This window comes from Fundulus heteroclitus, unplaced genomic scaffold, assembly GCF_011125445.2.
Source record: "Fundulus heteroclitus isolate FHET01 unplaced genomic scaffold, MU-UCD_Fhet_4.1 scaffold_55, whole genome shotgun sequence".
NCBI lineage: Eukaryota > Metazoa > Chordata > Actinopteri > Cyprinodontiformes > Fundulidae > Fundulus > Fundulus heteroclitus.
This window is the reverse complement of record NW_023396978.1, coordinates 144-11,107: the sequence shown is the minus strand read 5'-3', so window position 1 is coordinate 11,107 and position 10,964 is coordinate 144. Positions and strand designations below refer to the sequence as shown.

At 41.4% G+C, this 10,964-nt stretch overlaps 1 protein-coding gene across 1 annotated transcript; it reads right to left on the bottom strand.

Annotated features, from left to right (window-relative positions):
• On the bottom strand, positions 1 to 9,484 carry LOC118561066 (ALK tyrosine kinase receptor-like). Its single transcript, XM_036132852.1, has 4 exons — positions 9,035 to 9,484; positions 8,763 to 8,897; positions 6,012 to 6,102; positions 1 to 1,532 (listed from the first exon to the last, which is right to left on the bottom strand). Exons 1-4 carry the CDS (start codon positions 9,103 to 9,105, stop codon positions 483 to 485), a joined length of 1,347 nt encoding a protein of 448 aa, XP_035988745.1. The 5' UTR covers positions 9,106 to 9,484; the 3' UTR covers positions 1 to 482.
• Positions 9,485 to 10,964: the final 1,480 nt, after the last annotated feature.

The following is a 10,964-nucleotide window of genomic DNA, read 5'->3' as shown; positions in this document are numbered from 1 at the left end:
TTTTTTTTTTATGCTCCAGTTTTTTTTCCCCCAGTATAAATTTATCTGGTAATTCAGTTTATGGTTTTTGAAAAAGAGTCTGATAGGTTCTTTACCACAGCTGTGCTCCCTGTTGAGAAGAACCAGTGGTTCTGGTTCTGCAGTCGACTGGCAGCGTTGGGCCACCAGCGCTTGTGTCGAAAACATCCGTCTGGTAAAATAAAAAGATTCTCCTCCTTAAAGTCCTTCCAGCCATAAACGTAAAGAAAGTCAGACTCTGCAGGATTCCTCCTCGCTTTACTCGCCGCAATGAAAAAATACATTTTTTTTAAGACTTAAAATTCTTATAGTCTGTATTTTCTTCTTTGTCCACCTCTCATAGCTTTTTTTTTTATGTGCTTAAAGTCTCCAGGGGGGGATTGTCCTGTAAAAGGTCCGTTTCAGAGAGAGGTTCTGTCACAAGAAAAATAGAACCGAATCTGAGGGGCATTCATGCCTCTGGGCTAAAGCACGGTGGCGTTGTGGCCCTCCATCCTGGGCAGCCTTGTGTCCTGCACTGTCCCCATGGTAACGAGCAGCGGCCGGCTGTCCTCGGGTAAACCTGCGCGGGCCAGGGTCATCGGGGCGGGCATGGGGACCCCCCTCTGGTGGGCCGCCGAGGGTGGTACAGAGGTGCCCTGCTGGGGCATGGCGTCCAGTGGGTGGCCTGGCTCCTGGTAGCCGTATCCGATGTTCCCACAGGGGAACCGTCTCAGCCGGTACAGGGGAACCGGGGGCAAGGCCGTTGAATCCAAGAGCAGAGGTGACTGGGCAGCAGGAGGGGGTGGGGGAGGCAGCAGCGGCCTGCAGAGACCCTGCTGCTGCTGCTGCTGCTGTTGATGGTGCAGCAGCTGCAGCTGGTGTTGCTGCTGGAGCTGATGCTGAAACTGCTTGTGCTGGAGACCCAGTGAGCCCGCCACTTCAGCGACAGTCCGGCCCACGTGCTCCTGCCCCTCGCCGGGCACCCTGCCTGCGCTGCCCCCCGGTCCGCCCACCCCTCCCTGTCTCTGCTGCTGCTGCTGCTTCCTCTGCTGCTGCAGGAACCACGAGCCGTACGTGGGATTCCACAGGCTGGTGTTTTTCCCTCCGTGGCCCTCCTTCTCCTGGGGGTGACCCTGGGTGAATGCCAGGTTTATATGCCCCCCCTCTGAGCTGGGCTGGGCTGTAGCGTGAGGTCCCTTGGCAGTGAGGGTGGACTGGGCTGCTGAGGTGACTGTGTTGGTTGTCGTCACAGAGGTCTGCATCTGAGGCTGGTGAATGCACGGCTGGGACGGAGCGGAGGTCTGTGCTTTGGCCTCCGAAGCTGCGCTGGTCAAGACCGCGTGCTCCCCTCCTCCTCTCCTGTCCTCTGTTGGATAGGATGGGGGCTGCTGCGAAGCCTCCCCATCAGGCACCTGGGCATTCAGGAGAACCGTCGGAACCGGGGGGTCCTCAGGGTGCGTGGGTACTTGTTCCTCCTCCTCAGGAACAGGCCCGTACTCGACAGGCAGAGGCATGGTCACCACATCGGGGTCCTGAAATGAAGGAAAAACGGGTTTAATTTGTTCACCTATTCACAATTTACCATTCACTAGAAGGGGAGGGGGGGTACAAAGCTTTGAGTGCAGCTGTGCTTCATTATTATTCATCAACTCTCAGATGGGTGATGCATAAAGACACTCTGGCAGAGAACACTGGCATATGTTCCTAAGCCTGAGTTAATGGACTGAATCATTCAGCTATTTTTGGCTGAGGACCCATATTTAACGTCAAGTGTCTCTGTAACACAGACAGACGCCATGTTGCCAAAAAACATTTGCGCATCTGCTTTTAAAACACCAACTGTTTGCAGCTTCAGATCTTCTGGGAAGCCTTTCCTCAGGACCTAATTTCCTTATCCAAGATGGACATTTCTGAGGTCAAACACTAATGTTGGACTCCCAGCCTTCACTCTAATTCATCCCAACGGTGTTTGTTTGACTCGAGGTCAGAAATCTTTACAGGTCAGTCAAGTTCTTCACACCAAAGTCAATCATTTCTTTGTGGATCTTGCTTTGTGAACTTCTGTTCAGTCGCATTGGGACAGGTCGGGGACGACCTGTCCCCATAGAGTCTGAAGGACACACCTGTCCAGAATATCGTGGTGTAAAGTAATCGGAATAAAAATGCGTCATGCAAACAAGCCAATCGGGATATTGTGATCGGATTAAGCTCAGTCGGAATGAAATTGTAATCCTAATGATGAGTGGTTTATGCCTATTGATAATGTGATCAACGTGCATAATAACGCTTGTCAGTATCAAGTTACTCTGAATGTGGAAACAGACGCATGTGCGTCGACAGAAACGTGACGTGTTTCTAAGTTGAGTTGTGAAAGCTGTCAGGGCTCCCGATACAACCTTTCTATTCAAAACCTTAAAAGAGCTCAAAAATTATTTAGTCAAGTTTTTTTTTTTTTGTCTAGGGAAATCTGGTAACTGTGCATGTCAGTGTGGTTCTATTCTGAATAAAGCCAGGTGCATATAAACGCACATTATGATCGGATTAATTGATTGTGTGCCCTTATAAACAGAACAATCCCATTATATTTAGTTTTCTAATCTGAACACATTTCAGTCCAATTGTGAAATTTTGAGCATGTAAACATAAAGTTGTGTCCAACATAATAGCACTCCCGCATAACAAGCTAGATAAATCACTGTCAACTTCTACACGGCAAGTAAGCTTCCAGAAGGTTCAGTAAAGGTACAGAAAATCATCAGGCATGACGTGCATGCTGCCGATTCTGTGAAACTGAATCATTTACTGAAAAAAAAAAAATAGCAGTGCCGAGTTCAATTACTGAGGTCATTATGTGATAAAAATAGGTGTTAAACAAGGGAGCCTTATATGAGGATCCAGGCAACTGATGCTGCATATGCTGGCTGTGCATTTGTCCTTGGAAAACAGAGTAAAATGGGTCGTTTATGACACTGAAGAGCGTTCTTTGATTAAGAAATCAATAAGAGGGGAAAACCTAGAAAGAAGTGCAGAAAATGATAGGCTGTTCAGTTAGAATGATATCAAACACTTTAAAATGGTGGCCAAAACCAGAAAGGAAGAAAGGAAACAACTATTTGAATGGATCAGAGAATAAGTAAAATGGCAAAGGCTCAGCCAATGACCAGCTCCAGGAGGAGCAGAGAGGATCTACGATTGGCTGTGAGTGCTGTGACAATCAGACGGCATCTATGTGAAGCCGAGCTGACAGCAAGAAGCCCCCGCAAAGTCCCATTGTTACGAAAATACATGTGCTGAAGCAGTTACAATTTGCCAAAGAGCACAAAAGGCGTAAATATTGTGGACTGATGAGCGTAAGATTGTTCAGTTTGTCAGACGTCCTGCAAACACTGAATTCAAGCCACAGTCCACAGTGAAGACGGTGAAGCACGGTGGTGCAGGCATCCTGATATGAGGATGTTTCTCTATGGTCTTGGTCCTATTTATCACATACCAGGGATCATGGATCAGTTTGAGTACATCACAATACTGGAAGAACTCATGTTGCTGTATACTGGAGAGGAAATGGGGGGTTTCAACAAGACAATGACCCCTAACACAACAGCAAGCGAGCAAAAGCATGGTCCCAGGCAAACACAGTTCAAATAATGGAGTAGCCAGCACGATTCCCGGACCTTAATTTAATAGAAAACTTGTGGGCTGACATAAAAATGCTGCTCATGAGGCAAAACCAAGAAATGCAAAGGAATTGTGAAATGTAGTGATATTGTCCTGGGCTGCAGTACCTGTTGACCGGTGTCAGACTCCATGTACCACAGATGTGAAGCAATTGTCATGAACCGTGGGTATGCAACTAAATATTAATTTATGCTTCTCAGGAAAGTTGAAACTTCAAGCATTTCTTAGTTTATTCAGTACATTTTTCCAATTTTCTTGCATTGAAATATAATGTGCAATGTTCTCAATGCATTTGTGTTAATTAAAATCCAATTTATTTGAAGAATTTTGAGTTGTACTCACCTTTTTAAACACACTATTATTATGAACACATCTGTAGCTACTGATAGGTCCTTCACTGGGACTAAAGGGCTGAGACTCCGTCTCTACTGTTGACTGTTTGCAGCTTTTATCCATGGTGCTGGAGTTAATCTGAAGGCCACATGATGTTTGGAGGCTGTAGTTGATTATGACCTCTGCTCACTTTGTGCCTCAGCATCCACTGACCCGGCTCAGTGATTTTTACATGGCCTACATCCTTGTGGCCGAGTTGCTGTCGTCCTCGATCCCTTAAACTTTACTATCAGTGACAGTTGATTGTGAAATATTTAATAGCGAGAAAATTTTATGACTGATTGCCTCCTATCACCACCTTGGAAAACCCTGAGCTCCTGACAGTGAGCCGCTCTTTTACAAACGTTTGTAAAATCCGTCTGCACGCCCATGTGCTGGGTTTATATCCATATAAACGCGAAAGTGTCGGGAACACCCGATTTCAGTCATTTGTAGAGATGAGGAAATGCATCAGGCAACACCAGGGAACATTTGTATGAGTATCCAATGAGAGGAGGTCTGGTTTGTTCTATTCTTTGTAGGTATGGTGCTTTTGGTCTGCTTTAAACGATCTGTAAAGGAAATCTTCAGTGCAAAAGAAAAAAATTTATTTCAAATGGCTGACTGACATCGCAACAGATTAGAGCATCAGCAGACATTTATTTTAAGAATTAAACTCTAACAAATGAAGCTTGAAGATTTCTTATACAAAGATTTAAATATTCTAAGCTTTTTTTCTGATAACTATGCTGTTAATCATGGCTTATAGCTTAGGAAAACCCAAAATTATATAAGCCTAGTAATAGCAATAATCTTGGCCAACAGACAATCATTACTCAAGACGTTGCTCTTCCTATTGCTGTATCCAGGCATTGTAATGGAAAGTTAAGTGGAAGGAAAACGTGTACAAGCAACAGAGCAGCCTTGGAAAGATTATGAAGTAGTTCCAGTTTTAGGAGATGCTTCTCACAGACACATTCAAGAAATGGGCTACAACTGTCGCATTCCTTGTGTTAACAAGTCCTGAACCAGAGATGAAGAGAAGCAATTCAGTGAAGGACAAAAAACACTGAACACCTGCTCAGTGGTTTAAATCACTCTCTTAAAGTGAATGTTTGTTTGATTTCATTTGGAAATCTAGGCTCATGGCGATGAGTAGAGTGCAACAAATTCAAGTTGGTTGAAGTTCAGTGATTAGTTTCTAAGGTCAGTGAGGATCTAGGAGCCCTGTCATCTGTTGGTACTGATCTGCTGGTCCAAAGTGTTTTGTACAGTCCAAAAGTCAGCACCGCCTTCTACCAGGATATCCATCCTTTTTTCTGCTGACCAGCTGCATGAAGATGCTGATCTTATTTTCCTGCAGGATTTGGAACCTGCGCACACTGCTAGAACAACCAGAACCTGGTTAAATAAACGAGGTGCTTTACTGAACAGCAAACGGGCCAGAGCATTGTCAAGGGGAAGAGGAGTGAAATGGACCCAGCAATACATACTGGCTACTATAGCAACCTGGGCTTCCTTAAAACCCCAGTAGAGCCAAATGCTTATGAGCACATGGACATAGTTATTGTATTAAAACTAATTTTGACCGGTCTGTATACAATATTCTGATTTTCTGAATATTGGGATATCCCATTAATTCCATTATTGGGAGTAATGGGATTTTATTTGCTGTAGCCATACTACTACTACTACTAATAACAATAATAACATCTTAAGATCTGCCACTGTGTTTGCTAAATGCGCGTTAATGACTATAATAGATTTTTTAACAATATTCTAATTTACTTAGATGAGCTTGTATGTGGTGAACAATTGGACAGCATGAAGGCACCAGACATGCAACACCCAGGAAAAGCTAAAGTACGTCATTTGTCATGAGTGGGTTTATACAAATTTATTACAGCTCTAACCAAATAATAAAAAAATACTTAAATATTATAATCCAGTAGAGTTTGGTTTACCTGTAAGCAGTAGTCCAGTCTCTCCAGAATGGTAGAGAAGTTGGGTCTGTCTTCAGGCTGGTGCTGCCAGCTCTGGGTCATAATGCGGTACCTAAAACCCAGAGCAGAAATGACTTAATTACTCCCCCCTCTGTGCAGCTTCAGAGACCAGAAGCTCTCCAGCTTTGTTTATTTAGCAAAACACGCAGGAACTGTTGAGTCTGTCATTATCATCAGGCTAATATTTTTTTTACAACTCATATGAGGGGAAAAACTGAAGAGCTTTAAAAGAGCCTGAACAACCTTTGATTCATGTTGAAGGACTCCACGAGGGTCTGGCTGATTTAAGGCGAATAGAACGGCTTAAGACTTTTGCACAACACTGTTTAAAACACATCGATACAGATATATTTTAAGAGTTAATTTAATATTCGAACAAACAGTAGCGCACACATGTTAATAGAAAACTAAAAGTTAAATTTTTTTCTTAGTTAAAGGAAAAGTATGAAAGGTGTGGCGTGCGTATGTATTCAACCCTTCTCGAGTTTGATCCCCCTAAATAAAATTTTATAAAATAAAATTAAATAAAAAAGTTTAAAGCTGGATTACGTAATAAAACATCTCACAGAGCTTTATTCATCTGAATAAGGAAAGAGTCTGGCAACCCTACCAAGCCATAACTAAACTGACAGTTTGGAGTAGGAGAGCATTGGAGGAGCTGCAGCTATCAACTGCTCAGGTTAGACCAAATCTTAGCCAATTTTCAAAACCAGAGCTGAAAAACTAACATTCCTTTGTGTGTTTTTCTACAGTATGGGCAAGAGAAGCTGGTTAGAGTTGATGGAAGGATCAGTAGCTAAATGCTGGACAATCCTGGCGGCCAAACACTTGAGGCTTGGGACCTTAAAACAGGCCAACAACCATAAGCATACAGCCAGAGTTGCAGTGAAATAGTTAAGATTAAAGTGTGTTTTTGTGTTAGAGTCAAAGTAACGGGATAAATCTAAAAAGGTTATCAGCAACAAGACTTGAACATTTATGTCCACAGATGCTCCCCCAATGCTACACTCTTACAGATTTTCTTTCTACAAAAAATAATAAAACGTATAATTTTCCTTCCACTTCACAATGTGTCGGATAAAATCCCACCAAATACAATAAAGCGAGTGGTTGGAATTTAAAAAATGTGAAAAGTTAACTGGATATGAATGCTTTTCCAGTGCACTGCGTAGGGAAGGAACATGAAAGCACCCATAATCCCTCCTACCGCTGCTAACGGCTCCTCCATGCGATCCCTGGGTTTTACATTGATACATCCGTGGCCAGATGAACTGAACTATACTCCTTTGCTTTCAAAACTAGGATTGAACTGGAATTTATGCATATGACTGAATCTGTGTATATGAATGGATTGAACTATTATATCTTTGGATGTTTGTTTTGGACATTGTCCTAAAATGGCATTTGTCATCAATCTGCTACATAAATAAAGTCAAACTGTTACTATAAATGATTTCAACGTACTAAACATAAACATATCAGCTCCTCTGGTGAAGATGGATAAAATGCCTTTAAAACAAATCGAATACGCAGCGGAATAATCTCACATCAAAATCTTAGAAAATCCATCATTTCATTTGAGTACAAATATTTGGTGGAGGGGGAAAAAAAATCTCATCTTTAACAAAAGCAGCAGTGGGACAATTTTTGGTACCCCTAACAGTCCTTTTAAATTACATGTCATTGAATATTTTTATCCACATTTTCCTTTCTTAAATTGATTAGGTTTATTGTGTCTCTGCGACATAAACCTGATATGACACTTAGCCCCTGGGCTGGGTGAGAAGCCACCTTTATCTCTTCACCACACCCTGTGGGCTGTGTGCTGAGGGAGGTAAACTACTCTGTGGTTACAGAAGAGTGGCTCCACAACCACCATTACAATCAATCTACATGCTATACCTGTCCTGTGGGAAGCGTCACAAATATAAATATGTAGTTTATTGAAACAACACTGGGGTTTTGAAAACGTGCAAAAGAACCTCATCTCCACTGTCATGTTGCTGTGGGCCTATTTCTCTTCCAGCATGTTCCCAGCCAACCTTGATGAGAGTACATAGCGTCATGAACTCTGAAATACCAGGACATTTTAAATTATCTGGTGGCCTCTGCCAGTAAACTGAAAACAGGTTATTTGGTCTTTGAGCATGATGAAGATTCAACACATATAACCAAATCGACACAGGGACTTTGCACCAGACAAGATACAACCTTCTTCCATACATAGTTTAAAAAAGAGTGAGCAGATGGATCTAGAGAGACCCTAAGCCTCTCTCTGCCTGATCCAACATTATAAACTCTTGTAGGACCAATAATTATGTCACTGGTGATTTGTTGTAAGAAAAAAATATTTCTTAATGAGACCCCATACCAAAAAAAATTAAATATTTTAAAGCTTTTTCCACATCTTTACCAGAGGTGCCAACACATTTGTCAGTAGACATTTTAAACTACACATGAGAGGCAGTGCATTAAAGAGTGATTTGTAATGTTTTTAGACCGTCTATGTCACATGACCTGCTGCCTAAAAACATCAAAGCAGCCTCTGGTCAAAGCTTCCTGACCGCCACTCGTTCGTACCGCCAGTATGTGAATGATCAGAGCTTCTCGCTCATGTTATTCAGATGCGTGGGCATATCATGTTTAAATCATAGTAAAATTACAAGTAGTTTAATTAAATCTCGTGAGGTTGGCTGTGGTAGGTGGACTTACACTGGCCCAGGACAGTTTTTAGGCGGGTCCATTCTCCCTCCGTTGGTAACAAACTCCAGCACTTCCTGGTTACTGCGACTCGGATACGGCATGTAGCCCAGAGAGAAGATCTCCCACAGCAGCACGCCAAATGACCTGGGATGACAAAAAAAAAAAAAAAAAAATAGATGTAGTCTTAGATTACGGGCATCGTCAAAACCGAAAGCGGAGAGTGAGAATGGAGAAAAACAGCTGAGATAACGGCAAAGTTAGAGCCGTGCAGGAACACTCACCACGTGTCTGTCTTAGATGTGAAGATGCCCTCCATGAAGGCTTCGGGTGGCATCCATTTCACTGGCAACATGGCTCGGCCGCCCTTTCTGTAATAGCTCGCCCTGCACAAATAAAACAAAAGTTTGAAGGGGACAATTAGCTGTGAGAAAAGCAGGCAGCATCCCGATGGCAGCCATGGCCGTTCTGTGTTGGCTTTGGGTGCTCTCCTTGTTCATGCATGGGTTGTCCACCTCAAACGGGCCAAATCCATAATTCTTTTCTATTTATCTCATTTTCAACAGGGTTCTTACAAAACATAAATATTAACTGTAATACAAATAAGTAAAATTCAAAATGTAACAAGACAATTTAACACAAAACACTCACACCATACTCAAGTACACTCGGTCTTCCACTCTCACAACCACGCATACTTGATGCTTCCCCCAAACTTAGCCAAATAGTACATCAAAAAATACAAGCACATATAAGTTATTAACTTATATGTGCTAAAGTTATACATAAGGCCATGATGAGTCCTGTATGGACACCAAGTATTGAGGGGATGAAGATTAGTGTCTGTGGTATTCCCATACATAACATCTGCATAATCTAGCAGTTGAATATTCCATATTGCTGTGGGATTAAAAGGCTAGGCTCATCAAGATATTTAGATAGTTGATTAAAAATATGTTTTTCAAATATATTTTTTGCTAGTTGTTAATAATTGAGATAGGTCTAGAATTATTATTGTCTGTAGGGTCAACTCCTTTATAGATTGGAGTTACTGTAGCACATTCCAAGATGAGGGGGTTTGACCTGTTTCTAGAGATAAATTAAACAACATCAGATTAACGGAAATGATAGAACATGAGACGCAAGTTTAATAAACTTGATCTTCAGTCCCATCTGGGCCAGCGAGGCATCTGGAGCGCCGGACATCAATTGACCTGTTGAGCCTTAATTGTTGTGATACTTCTGAATACAAAAGAACGGATGTGTTTTGTTTCTGATTCTGATTACAATCAGAGTATTAATGATTAAATAATGAGCTACCAATTATAGATAAGTATTCGCTAAATGCCTCTGCAATTAATGAAGTTTCTCTAGCAATTTTATTATTTATCTTAATATAATTAGTAATGTTATCTGATTTATTGACATTAACCTTCTTACAGAATTGTTTTGGATTCTTAGTTAGCTGATAAACAGCTCTTATAATAATTTGCTTTATTATTTCTAGTGTTAGTTTTACATTTGTTCCTCAATACTTTATAAATGTTCAAATCAGAAGGATCATTTGTTACACAATATTTTTTCCATGCTTTATGTCTCTGTCTAAATAAGAGTATAATATCTCCTTTTATCCAATGTAAATGTTGACCCTCACCTTTGATTAGAGTCCGAAGGAGTATCTTTATTGATTATTTCAACCATCTCAGTACATAAATAATTCCAAGCACCTTCGGCAGATGGTATTACTTGAAATATTTCCCAGTTGATATTTAATATATCTTGAACATAATGTTCTAGTTGATATTAGTTTTCCTAATTTAATGGAAGATGAGGAATTTTAATTTTCCAGATACAGAATACCATGGAATGGTCACTAAAGGAGTCAGGTAATACTCCAGATTTAATAATTCTGTCATGATGGGAAACTAAGATCCAGTCAAGTAAAGAAGAACAGTCAGGACCAATTCTGGTAGGTCCCATTAATCATACATCTTAGGTTAATGGGAGTTTCTAAAGTTGCAAATACAATAAAACTATTCAACCACAACTGCTACTTAGGTAATCTGGCAAAATGAAGCATTGGTCAGGTGTTTGCCATAAACAAATTACACACAAACAGCTAAAACAGAACACCAATATAACAAGGGTTTTAAACCTTCCAGAGACTTCTGCAGTCTCTAAAATATTTAACCCCTGAAATATACCTAGAAAGCA